The sequence below is a fragment of the Aquarana catesbeiana genome, linkage group LG05 (assembly GCF_042186555.1).
Source record: "Aquarana catesbeiana isolate 2022-GZ linkage group LG05, ASM4218655v1, whole genome shotgun sequence".
NCBI classification, from domain to species: Eukaryota; Metazoa; Chordata; class Amphibia; order Anura; family Ranidae; genus Aquarana; species Aquarana catesbeiana.
The window spans coordinates 48,571,020-48,595,022 of NC_133328.1; the positions used below are offsets into that span (position 1 = coordinate 48,571,020).

General features: G+C 45.3%; 1 protein-coding gene across 1 annotated transcript in view; it reads left to right on the forward strand.

The window, feature by feature from the left end:
- The first annotated feature begins 630 nt into the window (after positions 1–630).
- PTER (phosphotriesterase related) overlaps positions 631–24,003 on the forward strand; it is a 56,038-nt gene continuing 32,665 nt past the window's right edge. Inside the window, exons 1-2 of the mRNA XM_073629708.1 lie at positions 631–778; positions 13,773–14,213. Of these exons, the coding sequence (XP_073485809.1) occupies positions 13,782–14,213 (432 nt within the window). The 5' untranslated portion in view covers positions 631–778; positions 13,773–13,781. The remainder of the gene's footprint in view (positions 779–13,772; positions 14,214–24,003) is intronic.

The window sequence follows — 24,003 nt, forward strand, 5'->3', positions numbered from 1 at the left end:
TGAGAATTAGTCCTTGCAAATGGTACAAAAATCACATTTTTTTTTTTTTTTTTTTTTGTTTATTTTATGTTTAGCCTGCAATTCATAGTTCGCAGACCAGTGCTAATGAACACTAATGAATAGCAATAATTAAACCCCCTGACAGACTACATACGTATCACGATGTGCTGCAAGGTAACTACATGTAAAGCCCCATACACACTATTAGATTTTCTGCAGATTTTTGTCTTCAAATTTACCAAAACCATATAATATGAGGTCAAACCTTAAGAGTTTCAATTTGTATGTAATCAGGCAGGCCCTAACACTATATGGTTTTGGTAAATCTGAAGACGAAAATCTGCAGGAAATCTAATAGTGTGTATGGGACTTTACTGCACACTGGCAGACGTAATTACACTTGTACAACATAAATCAGGGGAAGGATTTGACTCAGCAGACTCTGCGCTCAGCAGTCGTGCCGTGCAGTTATGAAGTCTATATTTCTCTGCACAGTCTGATCCATGGAGTTGTTCTCTATCACAGTGCGCAGAGCAGTGACAGTGCACTTCTGTTATGTGTCAGTTGCTGTGCAGTCAATGTACTCCTACAACACTCAGCAGCAACCAGCTTAGAAGACTGCAATGTGAGCAAAGTACAACAGGAATGGCCCCCCTGACCAATCACTGGACAGCTTCTATCAGCCAATCCCTTTCTGATTTGCATTGGGGAAGGTTATATTATTCCATAGCGGTCAGGCACAACTGAGATCCTCTTATAGCACTCACCGTGTAGTTTGGTAAGTCTGTTGTACTTAAAAATGTTCGCTTTGTTGTATCAGCTGGTTTGCTGGGAAAAAAAAAACAAAAGGGGCTGGCTAATGTTGTAACTGGCCAGTATGCAGCTGGTCATGCTGTAACTTATGGCTGAACTCCAGGAAAACTAAACTTCCTTCCTTGTAGCGGGGCTGCCTTGCACTGCAAGAGTTACTTGCTGGTTTAGGTCTATACACCTTAAAAAAAAAAAAAAAAAAAAAAAAAGTGCACTTATATGTTCCGGGAAAAAAAAAGCATTATTTGTTTTGCATAGGAGTCTGCAAAGCCTTGCACCTGTGATCAGTGGATTGGGTGCACTGCCAGGCTTCTACAGACTCTTTCTCCTCTGTCTGTACTGAGTAAGAGCCCTTGCACACTGGGGCGGTTTGCAGGCGCTATTGCGCTAATAATAGCGCCTGCAAACCGCCCCGAAAGTGCCGCTGCTGTCATCCCAGTGTGCAAGCCCCGAGGGCTTGCACACTGGAGCGATGCGCTGGCAGGACGGTAAAAAAAGTCCTGCAAGCAGCATCTTCGGAGCGGTGAAGGAGCGGTGTGTATACCGCTCCTTTACCGCTCCTGCCCATTGAAATCAATGGGACGGCGCGGCTATACCGCCGGCAATGCGCCTCTGCAGAGGCGCTTTGCTGTGGTATTTAACCCTTTCTCGGCCGCATACCGCCGACGCCGCCCCCCGCCCCAGTGTGCAAGGGCTCTTATGGACCTTCAGTTGGAGAGCTGGAAGAAGTGGTAATGAACTACAAGTGCACTTGTGTTCCATTGAGAACTACAAGTCCATCCGCAGTGGTTGCAGACGGGACCTGCAGCTCATTCATTCACAAATCTCGGGTCAATAAATGATGCAGCCGTGCTGGTGGGGTCCCCGCACAGGCACAGAGTTCTCAAAAATGACAGCTGCTGTGGCGGTGTGATGGGGAGGGGTCCCCATTTGTACCGTGTTTCCCTGAAAATAAGCCCGGGTCTTTTAATAATTTTGGCAACAAAGGGTCTTATTTTCAGGGTAGGTCTTACCATGTAATGTGCTGTCTTCTCTCTCACTCTCTCTCCCTGCCTGTCAGAAATCCCCAGTGTGAACTGAGTTAAAATGCTTGTAAAATCCTAAAATCCACTCTATTACAGTATATAATGTACAATGTGTGTTTCTGTAAAATAATTATGCAAAATACTTTTGTTTTAGTGCCGCTCTGCTCTTCTGTGACCCACCAGAGTTCTCTTCCCAGCAATGATATTACAGAAACACACACATTGTACATTATATACTACTGTAATAGAGTTGATTATAGGATTTTACAAGCATTTTAAACTAGGGCTTATTTTTCAGGGTAGGGCTTATTTTGCAGGCACTAGGTCTTATTTTTGGGGAAACATGGCAAAGATGGTTCGCTTTCAAAGGCTAACTCCAACTTTTGCACTGTCACGTTATACCTGTATTTAGGTGCAGAAGTGTATGTAAACCTGGGTGTGCACAGGGAGATGTGGTTGCTTTTACATTTTTTGGTAATTTTATTTATTTTATTATAACTTATTTTTAACATATTTTAAATAGTTTTTATCTATTTTTTTTATATATAAATTGATTACTAACACAAGTGGGGCAACTATGACCGTCACTTCCAGGATCATTAGTTGCAGAAGAGATTGTGCAACGGATGTTCCCTGTGCTCTGGGGACAACAACACTTTAGATTTCCCTTTGCTGTCTGTGTCGGTGAAAAGAGTCACCATGACAGGTAGAAAGTGTAAATCATTGAGAATACAGACCTCAGTAAACGAGGCGTCCTCTCCCCCAAACCTATCCCCCTGGAACTTTTCTTTTGCTTCCCTTTTTTATGTTTTTCTCTTTGTTGTTCCCGCCCTCCTCCCTTTATTTTTCCTTGAAGCGGAGAGGATGGAAATTAACTATTTAAATTACATGGTATGTGTTTTAAGTCAATGTAAGTTATACTTCTGATTGGAACATGTGGAAATTTTAACTACACCTGTTGCAGGGAACAATTTTGCTAGTAATAGGAAAATATGATTTAATGGCTGCTCTGCTAGTATTTAAGCGATCTGACATATATGACATTGTATTATTTTTTTCTTTCCAATAGTTTTTTTCCTAAAATAGCAATAAAAAAATTATAATTTAAAAAAAAAAAAAAAAGTTGTCCTAATTCTTCCCAACTCTATCCAAAACAAAACAAAAAAATGCTATGCCTATACATAAACTACAGAAGCAATCGTGCATATGTGGGTTGGCAGTATACTATTTTAAAGTTTTTATTAAATGCAAATAAAGTGACTATTTGCATTTTAGAGGCCACCTTTTAATGGATGCCCCAACATCCCCCAAGTATTAATCCCCTTTCTTCCCAAAAAAAACTTTGTCAACTGGATCACATGAGATGTGTAGAAAGTCTAGTACATTTGCCATACCTAGGAATTCAGCTCTCCTCGTCATATAAGGGAAGCTAATTTTTCTCCTCTATTTAGACACTTAAATGAGCTGTTGTCCTCTTGGACCCATTTTTTGTTGTCCTGGTTTGGCTTGATTGCTGCAGTTCATATGACTTCTCTTTCAAAACTGTTATATGTCTTCCGTGTCTTACCTTCACATATCCTATGCATACACCTATGCAAACTTCTGAAATTTATCTAGGGATCTTCTAGACCCAGAATCAATAAGCAGGTCCTATTCGCTCGTAAGATCGATGATGATCTCTCATAATATATGCATATTACTTAGCTAATATCGCTCCTTTGTCTCATTTTCATGATGCTCCTCACCTTCAGCTGTGGGCCACCATGGATCTTGTAGACTCTCAACCCACACCCTTATCCTCTACCTTGGCTTCCCACTGTCCTTCGCCGAGCAACACTTAACCCAATTTTACTTCATACTCTCTGAATGTGGGACTCGGTCAAGTTCTCTACAGGCCTGATCTCACCTATCTCTCATTGTTACGCTTCCTTCAGTGCCAACTGTTCCCTCAAGGACTTGATAACCCTAGGCCGCTTTCTTGGGGATTTTTGATATTCACTCCCTTCTCACTCCTGATAGGATTTTGACATTTGATGCCCTTATGTCCTCACATGATATTCCATTATGAGCGCATTATAGGTATCTCGAAATTCGTCATTTTATTCCCTGACTTCTTAGATCTCAGCCCAACTCCTATACATTGACTGCATTTGAAAGTCTTTATATGGCCCATTACCCTGGCCTTATTTAATTTATTTATTCCTCAATAATAACTTCCAGAAAGCCCCCACTACGACATTATCGTCTCCAATGGGAAAGCAAACTGGGAATGCGACTAGACCTGGAGGACTAGCATATCATGACCTTGACACTGTCTAAGAGTTCCAAGAATGTAATTATCTTGGAAAATGCCTACAAGATTCTGTATATTTGGTACTACATGCCAGCTAGGCTAGCACGTTTTATTATTGCCTACTCGCCAGTGGCGGCCTGTCCATAGGAGGCCCCTCCCCTCTCCACTGAACACACGGAGAAAGCCAGGAACTAGCTGAAGAGAGACAGACGCGGCTTGAAGGAGGGCTGTGCTGCTGGGGACACAGATGTGAGGAGGACCCTGCTGCTCCGCTGGGGAAACAGATGTGAGGAGGGACTCCACTGGGGACGCAGATGTGAGGAAGGGCTCCACTGGGGACGCAGATGTGAGGAAGGGCTCCGCTGGGGACGCAGATGTGAGGAGGGGCTCCGCTGGGGACGCAGATGTGAGGAGGGGCTCCGCTGGGGACGCAGATGTGAGGAGGGGCTCCGCTGGGGACGCAGATGTGAGGAGGGGCTCCGCTGGGGACGCAGATGTGAGGAGGGGCTCCGCTGGGGACGCAGATGTGAGGAGGGGCTCCGCTGGGGACGCAGATGTGAGGAGGGGGCTCCGCTGGGGACGCAGATGTGAGGAGGGGCTCCGCTGGGGACGCAGATGTGAGGAGGGGCTCCGCTGGGGACGCAGATGTGAGGAGGGGCTCCGCTGGGGACGCAGATGTGAGGAGGGGCTCCGCTGGGGACGCAGATGTGAGGAGGGGCTCCGCTGGGGACGCAGATGTGAGGAGGGGGCTCCGCTGGGGACGCAGATGTGAGGAGGGGCTCCGCTGGGGACGCAGATGTGAGGAGGGGCTCCGCTGGGGACGCAGATGTGAGGAGGGGCTCCGCTGGGGACGCAGATGTGAGGAGGGGCTCCGCTGGGGACGCAGATGTGAGGAGGGGCTCCGCTGACGGTGACGCAGATGTGAGGAGGGGCTCCGCTGACGGTGACGCAGATGTGAGGAGGGGCTCCGCTGACGGTGACGCAGATGTGAGGAGGGGCTCCGCTGACGGTGACGCAGATGTGAGGAGGGGCTCCGCTGACGGTGACGCAGATGTGAGGAGGGGCTCCGCTGACGGTGACGCAGATGTGAGGAGGGGCTCCGCTGACGGTGACGCAGATGTGAGGAGGGGCTCCGCTGACGGTGACGCAGATGTGAGGAGGGGCTCCGCTGACGGTGACGCAGATGTGAGGAGGGGCTCCGCTGACGGTGACGCAGATGTGAGGAGGGGCTCCGCTGACGGTGACGCAGATGTGAGGAGGGGCTCCGCTGACGGTGACGCAGATGTGAGGAGGGGCTCCGCTGACGGTGACGCAGATGTGAGGAGGGGCTCCGCTGACGGTGACGCAGATGTGAGGAGGGGCTCCGCTGACGGTGACGCAGATGTGAGGAGGGGCTCCGCTGACGGTGACGCAGATGTGAGGAGGGGCTCCGCTGACGGTGACGCAGATGTGAGGAGGGGCTCCGCTGACGGTGACGCAGATGTGAGGAGGGGCTCCGCTGACGGTGACGCAGATGTGAGGAGGGGCTCCGCTGACGGTGACGCAGATGTGAGGAGGGGCTCCGCTGACGGTGACGCAGATGTGAGGAGGGGCTCCGCTGACGGTGACGCAGATGTGAGGAGGGGCTCCGCTGACGGTGACGCAGATGTGAGGAGGGGCTCCGCTGACGGTGACGCAGATGTGAGGAGGGGCTCCGCTGGGGGCACCTGATGTGAGGACGGACTCCGCTGGGGGCACCTGATGGCATGTGGCAAGTGACACGCTCAGGTCTCCCACTGATTGTGCATTATGGTGAGTTGAATGATTTCATTTTATATTACAATGTAATAATAAAATAATGCGCTTCAATCATCCTGACACCATAACAACTATGGTGCCGGGATGGTTGAAGTGCTAACACCAGGTGTTAGGAGTATCTTTATCTGCTGATTGTTAAACTTTCTAGAATACACATATTTCTTTTGTTGTGTAGGATCTGGGCCTGCTCTCCCTCTCTCCCTCTCTCCCTCTCTCCCTCTCTCCCCTCAGACGCTAACCACACCACCTTAGAGCCACGCCCACTATTTCGCTGAAACCACGCCCATCTTCACCAAGTGGGAGGTGTCAAAAAGGAAGGGCAGGGTCTGGCGGACCCCCATCCTAAGACTTCACCAGCCACCACTGCTACCCGCCAAGTTGTTTCCAAGGATCCTCACAGGTTGGAACGATGATAAATATCTGGTGGTCTTGTTCGAAGGTGTGCATACTTTGGGTCAGGGTTTATACTCTACTCCACTTCTTGCTTCATACTGACCTCAGGCGGAATCCATACGAAGTCCCTCTCTGTAAACTGAAAAATTACTTCACCCAGAGCGACAATTGGCATTAAATTGCAACTAAATTGACCATAGCAAGGGCTTGGGAAACCCCAATTCTTAGTTTTGAAGCTGTTAAAAACCGCATAAATGACATTATGTTCAACGAAAAATTAACAGCCACATTGTCGGACACCCATGAGAAATTTCTCTGGGTGTGGCAACCCTGGATTGTCCATGCTCAGCCTTCTCGGTTTGACAATGATCTTTTGTTGCTCTAACAGCCCTGCGCTTGCGAATCACTGGGGCTTCTCTTTTTCTCTCTTCTTTCTAGCTCCTACTCTTCTTTTTCTCTGTTTGTTTTTTGATCAGTTATTAAGATTGCCGGCCCACCAGGCATCAGCCTGGCTTAGACTGTTACAATGTGTAAAATCCTCACTTTTGGCACTGAAACAAGCCTTTAACTTTGCACTTCAAAGTCTATGCATATTTATCATTTAATATACTCTTTGATGCTGATGTTGCTAAAATCTATGTTAACCCAAATCTTCTGTCTTTATACTGTATGGCTCAGTAAACTGGTTATGTTTTCTTGCTCACACCTATTCATTGTTGAATGTAACTGTTCAATTGATGGCTCAGTCTGTTTTACTGACCAATAATAAAATCTTTTATAAAAGAAAGTTCAGGTCAAGGTATCTAGCTTTCTCAGGGCTGATGTACAGTAATAGCATTTCCACTGTTGACCAGCAGTCTTTGAAACTGGGCACATGCGCTAAGGCTTTTTTTCATGGAGAGTAATGGCTGGTCCTGCACAATGAGTCCTCCAGCCTGCAGAAGAAACCTGCCACCTTCAGGATGCAGAGGGATCCGCTTTGCCACTTTGTTTAATAGTGTGATTGTCAGGTACAATACCATTATTTAAAAATACTACAATTAAAAAAAGAAAAGAAAAATTACTGCACTTGACTCCCTGTAATTTAAAGCACATGCAAGAAGATGCACAGTAAATGTTTGGCCAATGTTACTTGTAATGCTTTATAAATATTTACCCTAAAGAATTATTGTTGAAATTTCCTTCATTACTTACAGTTTGTAATCTATAAGTCACACTTATAAACTGTAATAAATGCTGCATATCTTTCTTTTTAGGGCAGTGGTTCTCAACCCTTCTAGTGCCATGACCCCTTGATAAAATTTCCCAAGTTGTGGGGACCCCTAACAGTAAAATTATTTTCGTAGCGTGGGTTGTCAGCACCCAAGGCAAAAAAAGTAATTTACACCACTAACCCAAGGACATTTAGTGCTCCCTGAGTCCCTTCCACTCGTACAGTATTAAAACCCCTTATGATACATTTTAGGATGTACCACTCTTTGTTCTCCTTTCTTTCCCTTTTATCTCTCTCTATCCTAATTTCAGTTTTTTTTCCTATCCCTCTCTAGCCGTCTTTCTTGTTCTCTCTCTTGTTTTCTTCTCTCCCTTTTCTTTGTTCCTCCCCCTTTTTTCCTCTCCCTTCCATGTATTCTCTATTTTTATTCCTTCCCTTACTCCTTGGTGGGGGGAGGAGTTGGGATCAGTGGCGCTGCTGGCGGGGAGTTGGGATCAGTGGCGCTGCTGGCGGGGAGTTGGGATCAGTGGCGCTGCTGGCGTGGAGTTGGGATCAGTGGCGCTGCTGGCGTGGAGTTGGGATCAGTGGCGCTGCTGGCGTGGAGTTGGGATCAGTGGCGCTGCTGGCGGGGAGTTGGGATCAGTGGCGGTGCTGGCAGGGAGTTCTAAATCAACTAATTTAGGTGCTCTTGATCAAGCTCATCTGCTGATATGAGAACTGTAGTGGGGACCTTTAATGGCAACTATAATTACAGGTAGTGTTACTCACTGTCTCCGACTTTGTGGTGTCTCGTAGCAGTGACACTGTGACAGACCTAGCCGGGAGAGAGACTTTTGGAGGGGACTGTATGCTAGCCTCTTGCCGATCGATCGTGGGCCCTGGCATTTGGGGGAACGTGCTCTTTGTGAGCTGTATGCCTGGGGACCCTTGAGGTGGTATTACTGTGGATTCGGGTCCTGGTCCCCCAGGACACACAGACTCTGGGGACCCTGGATTTGCCATATTGGAATAGTGACTGATTCATACCGTTGGGACTCCTACTGTTAAATGCTAATGTCATCAATTCCAGCTACCTGTCTGTTGTCTGCTAAAATGTGTATTGTAAATAAGTCTCTAGTATGGGATTTAAGAGTCATTAGATCGCCATTGTTGTTTGTGTTTAACTCTGCTATTTTGATAATGTTGATTGGATTTTCTGAACTACAAGATGGCCAGTCTGGCCTAACGGTCATGTCTGAGTCATCTAGGCTGTCTAAAGGGATTAGTTAATTAGCTCATGTTAATTAGGTTACAGCTGTATTGTTAGAGTAATATGAGCAGGAGGTCTGCGCCTCCTCTTTTAGTGTATAAAAGAGCCTGTATATTGCAATAAAAGAGATTCCTGGTTGAACTTACATACAGCATGCCTGGTGTTTGTTCTGAGCTATCACAACTGGGTTGGAACGGCACATAGCTGTGGTTCTAATCCTGGAACATTGGATGACTGAGCAATCAGATGTTGCGATCTACAATCTGATTCTATAGCAGCAGAGGAGTGTCGGGAGAGTGGAACCAAGCGAGCAAGGGGCTCGTTACAGACTCCTATGCCGAAATCAGGAGATAGGGTTTCCTCCAGCCCCTCCCACTTCACATTCCTCACCACTCAGCTGACCTCTAGTCTCTGCCCCCAGCCATGCAGTGAATTGAATGGGTAGCTGCGAAGAGGCTGAGTGGGTGGCTGTGGGCTCCTGGAACAGCTCAGCTGGGCGGCTTGCATAAAGGTTGGGAGAGCGGTGTGGGATTCAGGAACAGCCCAGGATACGGTGACCCTTGCCAAATAATCATTCGACCCCCAAGTTGGTCCCAACCCCCAGGTTGAGAACCACTGTTTTAGGGCAATATATCCTCTAGCAGAACAAATTCAAGATCGGATAAGGGACATTTCCTTTTACAAGGCTGTTACACTGCCTTGCAGGGTCTCCCAGTGTAGCCATCCCTACATGCATGCGCCCAACCAGGACTACACCTGCACAGACAAAAAGCTCCTTCACAACATGGCTGCTCTGCTCACCAGCTTGTAATTAATAGTTGGTTGCTTGGTTTGCACCCCCAAAGGATCAAGAGGCACATAGTCCCAACATCAGGGCATTAGATGATCCCTCTGGGGAAGTGCTGCAAATGAGAGAATGCCATCCCTAACTATGGCTACAGGCTTGTGCGCTGCCTGGCATACCTGCAAAAGCATAGTCCAGTAATTACAGTCCTTCAGAGGCATTAACCAGAACTGGTGTCTTCAGGGTACACCCCAAGTTAGAGCCTCTAAGAGCAGGCCATAAGAGACATCCTCCTACTCCTACAATAGGTTTCTTCGTCCGTCTCCATCCCATACAGACCTCACAGCTTAACCCTCTGGACCAGGGGTCTCAAACTGGTGGCCTTCCAGCTGTTGCAAAACTACAAGTCCCATGAGGCATTGCAAGGCTGACAGTTACAAGCATGAATCCCATAGGCAGAGGCATGATGGGTCTTGTAGTTTCGCAACAGCTGGAGGGCCGCCAGTTTGAGACCCCTGCTCTGGACTACTCCCCAAACTCTATTGCAACTACCCCCAATGCTGAACATCTGACCCAATTTATATGTCACAGGACAAGTGGGCCGGACTCAGAGCAGAACCCGCCAAAAGTCCCAAAGTACCGGTAAAGGTGTAAACTCTTACCTTCCCGGCCTGGACAGCGACTATCTAACTATTTAAAGCTGCCCACACATTTGCAGAGCTTTCAGCAAGCTTTTAAAGTACCTTCCAGCTCCAGTTTGTAAATGTTAAACATAGATCCTAATGTAAGTGTTGATTGCCACTTTAAACAAGCTGCTAGCAGGCTTCAGAACCTCTTGAAGCTTTTTGAAAACCTTCTAGCAGTGTGCTTAAAGTGACAATCAACACTCCCAATAGGATCTGTGTTCAACATTTACATACTAGAATTAAATGGTACTTTAAAAGCTTCAACAAAGCTTGCCGACAGCTCTGCTAATGCTTTGTCAAAGCTCACTATTTACACTGCTCTTACAGTGCATCCGGAAAGTATTCAGTGCTTCACCTTTTCCACATTTTGTTATATTACAGCCTTATTCCAAAACAGATTCAATTCATTATTTTCCTCAAAAGTCTACAAACAATATCCCATAATGACAACATGAAAGACGTTTGTTTGAAATCTTTGCAAATTTATTAATAATGAAAAAAGGAAAAAATTCCATGTACATAAGTATTGACAGCCTGTGCCATGACACTTAAATTTGAGCTCAGGTGCCTCCTGTTTCCACTGATCATCCTTGAGATGTTTCTACAACTTGATTGGCGTCCACCTGTAGTAAATTCAGTTGATTGGACATGAGTTGGAAAGGCACACATCTGTCTATATAAGGTACCACAAATAACAGTGCATGTCAGAACACAAACCAAGCCATGAAGTCAAAGGAATTTTCTGTAGACCTCCGAGACAGGATTGTATGGAGGCACAGATCTGGGGAAGGGTACAGAAAAGTTTCTGCAGCATTGAAGGTCCCAATGATCACAGTGGCCTCCATCTGTTAATGGAAGAAGTTTGGAATCATCAGGACTCTTCCTAGAGCTGGCTGCCCAGCCAAACTGAGCGATCGGGCAGAGCCTAAGTCCAGGGAGGTGACCAAGAACCTGATGGTCACTCTGACAGAGCTCCAGCATTTCTCTGTGCAGAGAGGAAAACCTTCCAAAAGAACAACCATCTCTGCAGCACTCCACCAATCAGGCCTGTATGGTAGAGTGGCCAGACGGAAGCCACACCTCAGTAAAAGGCACATGATAGCCTAACTGGAGTTTGCCAAAAGGCACTTGAAGTACTCTCAGACCATGAGAAACAAAATTTATCTGGTCTGATGAAACAAAGATTGAATTCTTTGGCCTGAATGGCAAGCGTCATGTCCGGAGGAAACCAGGCATCACCTGGCCAATACCATCCCTACAGTGAAACATGGTGGTGGCAGCATCATACTGTGGGGATGTTTTTCAGCGGCAGGAACTGGGAGACTAGTCAGGATTGAGGGAAAGATGAATGCAGCAATGTACACAGACATCCTTGATGAAAACCTGCTCCAGAGCACTCTGGACCTCAAACTGGGGTGAAAGTTTATCTTCCAACAGGACAACAACCCTAAGCACAAAGCCAAGATAACAAAGGAGAGGCTATGAGACAACTTTGTGAATGCCCTTGAGTGGCCCAGCCAGAGCCCAGACTTGAACCCGATTGAACATCTCTGGAGGGATCTGAAAATGGCTGTGCAGCGATGCTTCCCATCCAACCTGATGGAGCTTGAGGGGTCCTGCAAAGAAGAATGGGAAAAACTGCCCAAAAATAGGTGTGCCAAGCTTCTAGCATCATACTCAAAAAGTCTTGAGAATGTAATTGGTGCCAAAGGTGCTTCAACAAAGTATTGAGCAAAGGCTGTGAATACTTATGTACATGGGATTTTTTCCTTTTTTATTTTTAATAAATCTGCAAAGATTTCAAACCAACTTCTTTCACGTTGCAATTATGGGGTATTGTTTGTAGAATTTTGAGGAAAATAATGAATTCAATCCATTTTGGAATAAGGCTGTAACATAACAAAATGAGGAAAGTGAAGCGCTGTGACTACTTTCCAGATGCACTGTATACAAACTAAAGCCCGGGTGAAACAGGCCTTTGTGTTGCTGCTAAATTTGACCTGAACATCCAGGCATCAAACACTTCTAGTACCGAAAGGGTTAGGGATGCCAGCCTTCACAAACTTCACATTCTACATTTAGGTGAGAAAAGATGATCTCTTTGCTGGCCAAGATGGATCAAACAACAAATATGTATTGAGATAGGTGACTTTAAATGTACCTATTTTAAAACTTGCAATGGGGAAAAAAAAAAGTTGAACAATTTATTTTGTAGTTTTGGGGACAAGCCGCATAGCTATAGCTATAAACGCATTCATCTCCGACGGTAAAATCTTTCCCTGGCAGAATGAAGTCCTCTGGTACAGTTATAAAACCTTATTCCGAATCGTAAACATTGATGGCTGGAATGAGGGGTGAAATATTCCTAGTGTGATACAGCCTGTTTTTTCAGAATAAGCGTGGTGACTGTAGAGTCCCAAAAATGTATGAATTGTGCATTTATAAGTCTAGGGCCACAAACTGATCTTCTTTTTTTTTTTTTTTTTTTTTTGTTTATACATGAAAGAGTGCTAAAGTACATAGGACCCGTGGAACAACCAGATTCCAGTTTACTGTAAATAGATCAATGAAAAAATTTATTTTTTTGTTATTATATTGCACAATATTACTGTTTATTGCCTTGCTGTCAGGTTTATACAAAAAAAAACTATTTTGCCAAAGTAGAGGTTTCCTTTACTGTACACTTATCCTTTAAGTGACCTTTCCTCTGTTTTTAAACTTTTAAATCAAAAGTATTGGGAAGACTGCCTTTACACACACACACATGAACTTTAATGGCATCCCAGTTTTAGTCCGTAGGGATCAATATTAAGTTGGCCCACCCTTTGCAGCTATAACAGCTTCAACTCTTCTGGGAAGGCTGTCCACAAGGCTTAGGAGTGTGTCTATGGGCATGTTTGACCATTCTTCCTGAAGAGCATTTGTGAGGTCACGCACCGATGTTGGATGAGAAGGCCTGGCTTGCAGTCTCCGCTCTAATTCATCCCAAAGGTGTTCTAGTGGGTTGAGGTGAGGACCCCATGCAGGCCAGTCAAGTTCCTCCACCCCAATCTTGCTCATCCATAGGCAGTGCTTAGGTAAATTGCCGTGTGGAGGGGGGGGGGGGGCATGTCAGCACTGGTCTAGCCATTGGAGGGCAGGCAGGCTGAGCTCCCAGCACAGCCAAAAACCTGCCCACACTTGGATGGATGTGTTTCCATGGCTAGCTTGGTCAGTTTTTAATAAGAAAGCAGTGGGACTGGCAGGAACACCATGTATTTCACACAAAGGAAGAAATACAAAGAGGACAGGATACTTTTTAACACAAGTATGTAGTACAACAGACACATATCAGGGATATGTTGGGGTAACTTGTTTAATGCAACTCATAGTCTGAATGGGCCCTTAATGAACAGAGGAAGTCAGGCCCCTTTTAAAAGTTGTTTGCATTCTCCCAGCCTGCTTTAGTTTTACTCAAGTTGATTGTGAGCACTGATCAGAATACCACCTATAATAATGGACCTTGTTCCTCTTTTACTTTAGGATTAGACCATGACGTCTTTGAGTGGCAATGTACAGACTGTGTTGGGACTCATCCACCCTGATCAGCTTGGCAGAACCTTGACACATGAACATTTAACGATGACCTTTAACTGCTGTTACTGCCCCCCTCCGGCACACCAGTCGGCCCTGTCTGATGGACCCATCCTTATGAAGAACTTGTACTGGCTGAAACAAAACCCCTACAGTAATAAAGAGAACCTGCTCCTGAACCAAGAGGTGGAGACTGTAAAAGAAGAATTAATCACCTTTAAGGCAGTAGGTGGCGGCTGCATAGTGGAAAATACTACAACTGGCATTAGCAGGGATGTAAAGACATTGAAAAAACTGGCAGAAGAAACCGGGGTTCACATTGTGGCTGGAGCTGGGTTTTATGTAGATGCGACTCATACACCTGAAACCCGGACAATGTCTGTAGAGCAGGTAAAGTAAATACCTGATTCCAGGCTGTTGTTTAAATGAGAGCTATCATGGTTTTTGATCACTCATATTTTAGTTAATTTTTTGTGTGTGTTTATACATATATAAATGGGTCTTTTAAATCTAAACTCCTGCTAAATGGCTAAATACATTGACAAAATATGCACATATGAGAATTTTACATTGTACTTGCCAAAAAATGTGTAGTTTTTTTCCCATGTAGTCCTGAGATTTACACAACTCCATCACACCCCATAGACATGTCTAACCTATTTTTTTTACTGCTTCAGTTAAGTAACACTTACAGGCCGTGTCTCTCCCGCAGCCTGTGATTGGACAGTGAATGAAGCAGCATACTGATGAGGTCATCTCTCTGTCACTTTGCACTTTCCTATCAGCATGTTATTAGTTGGTACATGAGCACTGCTGCACAGCTGATTGACCGGCGTGCTGCTTTTCACTTTCGCAAGAGGCTGATTCCAAATCCTATTCAGGTGCCTACACTGCTTGAATTTACAAATTCATTTAACTATGTATAAATGAATACTGGTGATGAGATCAAAAAACATGAATAGGCTGTATCTTTCCACAGTTATCATCAGTTAAGGAAACTTCAGAGTCCAGTCACACATTCATCATATGAAAGAAGATAAACTCATTGCGCAACATTCTTTTACAAGCACACAGGAGTTTATTAAAAGTTGTACTTACAACAAAAACGATAAAATTAGGCTCAAAATGGAAACATTCATTTGTCCAGCACCCTCCATGAGTGTTCGGACATCACTGCTGCTGACGTACGTTTCGTCCAATGGGACTTCTTCTGTGAGGCAGTAAGTGTCAGCGGTGCTCACATCACTTATATTCAGAGAAATTTCTGTTGCCGAACACTGGAGAGCAGTGTTGCTAGTATTCAAAACCAGCATTAACTGCACCGCCATATTTCCGTAGTCCAAGACTATTGACATGGCGGCCATGTTCCAAGAGATCCACTGCACTCTATTTCAGCAACATATAACCAAACATATTGCTGTTTTAATCATGCACTCATTTGAATATACAAATCCTATATTTGGTTATCCAAAATACGATTAATCTTAACATAACCATATCATCACTTACTTATAACCAAAAGCAATATTAGTGCCAGACATTAGAGGGCAGTGTGTCCGTTAACCAACATGGACCGCATCACCATGTTACTGTAGCCAGAGATTCCTCCTATGGCGGCCATGTTCCAAGTGATCTACTGCCCCCTAATCCAGCAACAATTGACCAAACGTATTGCTATCCTTACCTTAGCATACATTCAATCCCCTCATATAATATTCCAATTAATCTAATGGCATATCAATATTAGTACCTTATATGGTAAATGGTAAATATTATACAATAAAATACGTAAATAAAATTGAATAAAATATTAAATAAATGTAGTCCCCTAATAAATTCTTTAGCTATTATTAATAAACTATTGATGTCCCACTCAACATTTAACCCCTTTGGCTGATGGGATTGGAGTTCGTATATCCAGCGAGTTTCTCGCCTGGATATATATTGGACCATGTTCATGCCCCTCCAATGTGGTATGCCCACCTCGATACCCACCACCTTCAGTTGTGATGGGTCCTTATTATGTTTTAACGCAAAATGCCTGGAAAGATTGTGTTTTGGAAATCCCTTATTGATATTGGCTAGATGCTCACCCACTCTAACTTGTAGCTCCCTCTTGGTCCTCCCAACATATTGTTTGCCACAACTACATTCCAGTAGATAAACCACATTCTTTGTGTTACAAGATATGAATTTTTCAATCTGGTATGATTTACCTGTTACTTTAGATGAAAACATTGTGGTCCTGATGGAATTTGGACCCACAAATTTGCATACTTGCACACTTTTTAATACTCTCCAGTGCTTTTTAGGCAGTTGGTTAACTATTCTGTGGATTATGGTATGAAGAGACTCCATTTTAAATCTCTCTATCTGGATCAATTGGCTCAACTTCTTGGTTGAACCAATTGGGTTGTGTTGGTAGGGGTGAAGGAGAATTCTGCCGCTTGAACAGCCAATAATGGCCTTGTGCCACTGTGGACCAAACCCACAGATCTTGGCTGTGGTCTTGCCAGACCTGGGCAAATTTTAGCAGCCTGGCTCCAACCGCCTCCCTCTGGGAGGGTCTGGCGTCAAAAGGGCTTCTGGATTCCTGAGGGTGCAGCAGGGGCTTTAGCTCTCTGTGATCTAAAGAAGGTTGATTGTGTACCCCTCCAATTCCTTCTGGAGTCCATGGATGGGCGAAACCCTCCGAAATCCCGGTATCTGTTTGGCTCCCCTCTGGTTGGTCGCTTCCTCTGGCGTCTGGACCTTCGATCTTGGGGTAAAAGGCCTGATTTTCCTCTTGTAACCCTGGAGATGGCAGTCTCCAGTTTTTGGCCGAACAGCACCTTTCCATCAAAGGGCAGCTTGCAGCAGTTCTGCTTTGAGGATGGGTCGGCCGCCCAGGGTTTTAACCACAAAGCTCTTTTGGCTGTGACAGCTACGCATAGCTCTGGAAGAGCATTGAATGATGTCTATAGCTGCTTTTCCTACAAAGTCCGCCGAGCTTTATCTCATCAAGAGCCTTGATGATTTTCTCTTTTGGCAGCTGGTTTTTGATCGCATACTCCAAGTTCTGCGCCCATATTCGCATAGCGCTGATGTTAAAGCCACGGTGGGCTTACAGCCACCACCTGCCGCAAGGTAGGACTTTCTTAAGTCAGTCGAAGCACCTATCCAATACATCCTGAAAGGAAGAAGTCTTACATTTGAAGTGTCACATTCTTGGCCAGTCTAGTACCTGCCGCATCCACCGTTGGTGGGTTAGATAAAGGCGCTGCAACCTCTTCCGTGAGTGGATACAATTTCTGCAACCTGTTGGTTAAAAACTATTTTCTCTCTCCTTTTCTCCCATTTCTCCTGAAACAGGCCTCTTATTTCTGTCATAAGAGGAAAGGTAGCTAGCTGTTTCTTTAGGCGGGGATAATAAGTTTTCTCCTTCTTTGGAGGAGGTTCCGGGTCTTCCCATTCCAGTGCAGCTTTTACTGCCTTAATGAATGGTTACACCATTGCAAATTCAAAGCCTGAAACTTCAGGATCCTCTGCCGAGGAACAGGCAGTATCTTCTTCCTCTGCCTGGATGGTTGGCTGTAATGCTGGGCCTGGGGAATCAGCTTGCCTAATCCGCTGGGCTGGAGTCACCCCTAAAGTGCCTGGCCCCTCTCTAACAAGAAAAGGTTGAATGGCTTGGCTTAGACCTGGTAAAGGGGCCATACTCTGTTCGTCCGCCTCTGTCCCTGGTTGTCCGAGATGACCGAAAAATTCTGCCAGGGAGTCGCGGACTACTTGAGTAAGGTTGACACTTCCTGGTCTTTTGGCCGCTGAGCCCTTGGAGGAGAAGCAGTGCGCTTTCTCTTAAGCGTGCATTTGTGCCCTTTGTACTGGGGTCTGCCAGGACTGAAGGAGTCACACTCTGCCCTGGAAAAATCTTGACGCTCCAGAGGTCTCTGGACCTCCTAGAGCGAGAGTGTGAGCGGCGGGGGCTGAAATAGACAAGGAGGTACACTTGTCAGGGCACAACACACTATTTTCTCCCTCATCTTCTTACCCAAAAGTGGCCCTTAACTGATAGTGCGGTGATCTTGGTTATGTGGTGTTATGCTCATGCTGAAGAATCAAAAGGTGCAAAGCGGAGTGCATGGCAGAGAGAAAAAAATAAGGGAAGAGAGAGGGAAAAAAATACATATGTACCCCCTTTTTTTGGCAAAGAGAAACAAATTTAAATAAAAGAAATCTGGGCAACCCCCATGCCCTAGTAATACACTCTTCCTTGCTCCCCCCCTTTCTATCCCCATCACCAGAATAGCAAGACTTACCTGTCATGGACTATTTCTCAGAATGAGATGCTGACTCTCTGGATGCTTGAATCACAAGCCATCCATTATCTGGCCATTTGTGCCCTTTAAAAAGAGCACCTGAGAGAGAGACTCAGCCCTCCCCCGCCTCTGCTCTATTCAAAAGAGGGCCGGTACAATTGGAGGGAAGCCAACGCCCATCCACACAAAAGGACACCCTTAAGCTGGATACACACTATACAACCCTCTACAGATTTTCTCCTTCAGATTTACCAAAACCACACAATACGAGGCCAAACCTTGAGAGCCTCAATTTGTATGCAATCAGGCAGGCCCCTGCACGTCTAGGTCCTGGCAAATCCAAAGGAAATCGGACAACAAAAGCTGCACAGTGTGTATGGGGGTCTTTGAGACCTGAGAATGGGGGAGGTAGCTTTCAGTCAGACTTTTATAGAGCTAAACAGATCCTGTGGGTGGATATAGGGGAGGAGCTATATCCTATGTATGCTGCCATGTTGGCGTCACAAAATAGTTAGCCAGACAAGCAACATCTTGTGGAAAAATGGGAGAAGACATGTGTTACAACTGAATCAGTAATATGACAATAGCACCATCTAAAGGGTAAAATACATGAACAAAAATCCCTCAAAACTTAATGCACCAGGCCAGTGGCGTAGTGTGGGTTGTCAGCACCCGGGGCAAGGCAAGTAATTTGCGCCCCCTAACCTGCAGACTTTTAGCACTCCCAGAGTCCCTTCAAATACAATAGTACTGACCACTACACTAACATGCTTGATTTCAACACTGACCAACCTGATTCCTTTACTGACCATTACACACTACACTGACCACTATACTATACTGTCCACTACACTGACCACTATACTGTCCACTACACTACACTGACCACTATACTGTCCACTACACTACACTGACCACTATACTGTTCACTACACTATACTGTCCACTATACTCTCCACACCACTACACTGACCACTACACTATACTGTCCACTACACTACACTGACCACTATATTGTCCACTACACTACACTGACCACTACACTATACTGTCCACTTTACTGACCGCTACACTACACTGTCCACTATACTAACCACTACACTGAGAATTACACTGTCCACTATACTACACTGAGAACTACGCTACACTGACCACTACACTGTCCACTACACTGACCACTATACTGTCTACTATACTATACTACTGACCACTACTCTATACTGTCCACTACACTATACTGACTACTACACTGTCCACTATACTGTGCACTACACTGACCGCTATACTGTCCACTACACTACACTGACCACTACACTATACTGTCCACTATACTGAGAACTACACTGCCTACTATACTGACCACTACACTGTCCACTACACTACACTGACCACTACACTGTCCACTACACTACACTGACCACTATACTGTCCACTACACTATACTGACCACTGTACTACACTGTCCACTACACTGACTACTATACTATACTGACCACTATACTGTCCACTATACTATACTGTCCACTACACTATACTGACCACTACACTGTCCACTACACTAACCACTATACTGACCACTACTTTGTCCACTATACTGTCCACTACACTGACTGCTATACTGACCACTACACTCTACTGTCCACTATATACTGAGAACTACTGTCCACTATACTGACCACTACACTGACCACTATACTGTCCACTACACTATACTGACCACTGTACTACACTGTCCACTACACTGTCCACTATACTATACTGTCCACTATACTACACTGACCAATATACTGTCCACTACACTGACCACTATACTACACTGTCCACTACACTGACCACTACACTGTCCACTACACTACACTGACCACTATACTGTCCACTACACTATACTGGCCACTGTACTACACTGTCCACTACACTGACTACTATACTATACTGACCACTATACTGTCCACTATACTATACTGTCCACTACACTATACTGACCACTACACTGTCCACTACACTAACCAATATACTGTCCACTACACTATACTGACCACTACACTGTCCACTATACTGTCCACTACACTAACTGCTATACTGACCACTACACTATACTGTCCGCTATATACTGAGAACTACTGTCCACTATACTGACCACTACACTGACCACTATACTGTCCACTACACTATACTGACCACTACTACACTGTCCACTACACTGTCCACTATACTATACTGTCCACTATACTACACTGACCAATATACTGTCCACTACACTACACTGACCACTATACTACACTGACCACTATACTGTCCTCTACACTATACTGTCCACTACACTATACTGACCACTACACTATACTGACCACAATACTACACTGTACACTATACTGTCTTGCCTAGTCTTCCTATACTGACACTACATATACGGCGCCTCTCTCTTGTCTTCCCCCCACCCCCCCCGTCCCCCATGTTTATCCATTCCCCACCTTGTCCTGCATCGGTCCGGAGGATAGAAGGAGGAGGAGAAGACAGTGGCTCCGGCGGCTCACACTTTCCAGTGCTTGTCTCCCCCGCGCTCTGGCTGCCATATTCATTGTTTCCCGGCGCACTGTGATTGGGGGTCATGTGCGGAGGCGGGACTTCAGGAGCAACCGTGATCGCGGATAGGCCAGACCCACACCGCACATGACCCCCATACACCCAATCACAGGGCACCAGACATGGCGGCCAGAACGTGGGGAACACAGGAAATTAAAATTAGGAGGAGGCAGCCAGTAGTGACACTACTGGCACGAAATTGCGCCCCCCTAAATGTCACACCCGGGGCCTCGGCACCCCCCACGCTACGCCACTGCACCAGGCTGACCAGACTAAGGACATCTTGTGGATAAGTGGGAGAAAATAAATAATTCTTTAATAACATTCAATTACAGTATGACTTGTGTCGCAATTTTTTTTTTTTTTTTGCTATATTATTATTTTTTTACTTGCTATTTTTTTCCCATGAAAGTGGAGTTACCCTTTAAAACTGTAATTTTGTAACTTTTGGAAATGCCAGTGAAAACTTGGCTGTGCCAATCCATTTTGAGTGTCATGTCAGTAAATTTCAATCTGGTAGGTTGGCAACACTGTTGGGGGCCCAGTTGTAAGAAAGTTGAGATTTAGCCACCAGCTGTGCAAAATGTTGGCTGGTGGCTCATTATTAACCACTTGCTGACCGCCGCATGTACATTTACATCGGCAGAATGGTACGGCTGGGCAAATGGGCGTACAGGTACGTCCCTTTGAATTTGCCGCTGTGTGGCGGCGCGCACGCGACCCTGCCGCGAGCTCCGTGAGTAGGATCGCGTGTCCCGCGGAGTCGATGTCCGCGGGGATACCCGCGATCGTCTCATGGAGCTGAATGTAAACAAGCATCTCCCCTGTGATCAGGAGCTATGATCAGTGATGTGTCACACACAGCCCCCCCCCAGTTAGAATCACTCCCTAGGACACACTTAACCCCTCCCTAGCCCCCTAGTGGTTAACCCCTTCACTGCCAGTGTCATTTTTTCAGTAATCAGTGCAATTTTATAGCACTGATCGATGTAAAAATGACAATGGTCCCAAAAATGTGTCAAAATTGTCCGATGTGTCCGCCATAATGTCAGTCACGATAAAAATTGCAGATCGCCGCCATTACTTGTTAAAAAAAAATTTATAAAAATGCCATAAAACTATCCCCTATTTTGTAGACGCTATAACTTTTGCGCAAACCAATCAATAAATGCTTATTGCGATTTTTTTTTTTTTTTTTTTTACCAAAAAATATGTAGAAGAAACTGAGGAAAAAAATAGTTATATTTTTTGGGGGATATTTATTATAGCAAAAAGTAAAAAAATAATGCTTTTTTTTTTCAAAATTGTCGCTCTACTTTTGTTTATAGCGCAAAAAATAAAAACCGCAGAGGTGATCAAATACCACCAAAAGAAAGCTCTATTTGTGGGAAAAAAAGGACGTCAATTTTGTTTGGGAGCCACGTCGCACGACCGCGCAAATGTCAGTTAAAGCGACGCAGTGCCGAATCGCAAAATGTGCTCTGGTCTTTGGCCAGCCAAATGGTCCGGGGCTTAAGTGGTTAACATATCCACAGCAACAGTAATATACAGATCATAGGCATGTGCACAGGGTGTGCCGGGTGCGCCAGGGCACACCGTAATCACCCTGTGTGGTGCAGATTCCCCCTGATAAAACCCCCGATATTTCACCAAAGCTCCTAAATTTTTTTTTTTTTTTTTTAAAAGCGAATTAAAATAAATAGTAAAAAAAAAAAACTGACACCAATCCCTGCCCTACCGACACCATCAGTATAAATGCACATACACATATGTGTTTGAGTATTAAGCTGCACACTCCAATGCAATAGGCTGTGCACACCTGATACAGATTGAGAGCAGAAAAAAAAAATCCATTCTAGGGCTGCTTGTGCCATCATCTGAACCACACATGGTCGGCAATCCCTGTGTAAATTATATTCTGGAGCTGTCATGTTTTGATTACCCTGCAGAGGGACGGTGTATTTCCTGTTGCCTCCCAATCTGTGCAGCCCCATAGGACTTCACGAAAAATGTGTTTTCATAACTGAAGGGGATGGAAAGTGCGGAGCGGATTAGGGAATCGTGCTGCCCCCCCGACAACATATTTCTTTACCTTCTTTTCTAAATCTTTAGTGGTGATGTCGATTCTACAGATAGAGTGTTGCATTTTTTTTTCCATGCAGGTTTTGCTTAAATCCAGGATTCTGATGCTTGGCTACATTCATTAAAACTATTTTTGGTTTCTTTTAATTCCGACAGATTTATGTATTCTGTATTTTTCAGCACTTATCACTCTGTCTTCAGACATTTATTCAGAGTGTCAGGCTGCCCTTTCTTCTGCAGTTCATTCAAATATACAATGCTTGCCTTATTAGTGGGAATACAATGGCATACTGAAAGGAAGCGCGCACGTCTCATGTTATAGACATTAAGCAATCATCTTTTCTAGCCTGTAATGTGCGGGCCGTTAAACAAAACTCTAGCTACCGTATGTATTTTGATGACAGATCCTATTCGCTATAACGATATGTGAACCGATTAGTGTTCGCATTAATATAAAAATAGATGTGCAGCTCTCATAGGAAAGCAGTGATTAAAACTGTTTTCAGTGATTTTGTAAAATATTACCTATCTGGACCCATTCTGGATTGTATATTGGCATGCTTTCATATATTGAGCATTGAGCTAACACTTATATTAGAGGACCACTAAGGAATCAGAATTTGTAGCAGGGGCGTAACTAGAAATAGCAGGGCCCCATAGCAAAATGTTGTATGGGGCCCCCCTGCAAACAGCCCCCCCCCCCACAGCTGCCCTGTCAATGCAGCGTGACCTGTGCCACATACAGCGTGACCTGTGCCCAATACAGCATGACCTGTGCCCCATACAGCGTGACCTGTGCCCCATACAGCCTGGTCTGCCTGTGCCCCATACAGCCTCACCTATGCAGAGGAAGAGGCAAGCCACCCGGATCAGCAGAGTGCGGGATTGCCCACTGTAATAACTTTCATTTGAATTTCCTGTCTTCCCGGGGCTCATCGTCACATAGCCCCACCTCTTGGCCCAACGCCTTTGATGACGTCACATGTACCGCATTGGATCGGCGTTCTGTCTATCAAAGGCACCGGGCCAAAAGGTGGAGCTATGTGACGTGAGCCCCGGGAACACTGGAAGTTCTAAGGAAAGCTCTTACATCGGGCAATTCAGCTTTCTGCTGATACGGACAGCTCGCCTCTTCCTTTCCTCTCTCTTCCCCTGGCTGGGAGACTGTGCCGGCGGTGCTCTTATCCTCACTGGGCCCCACTCGGCTGCGGGCCCCA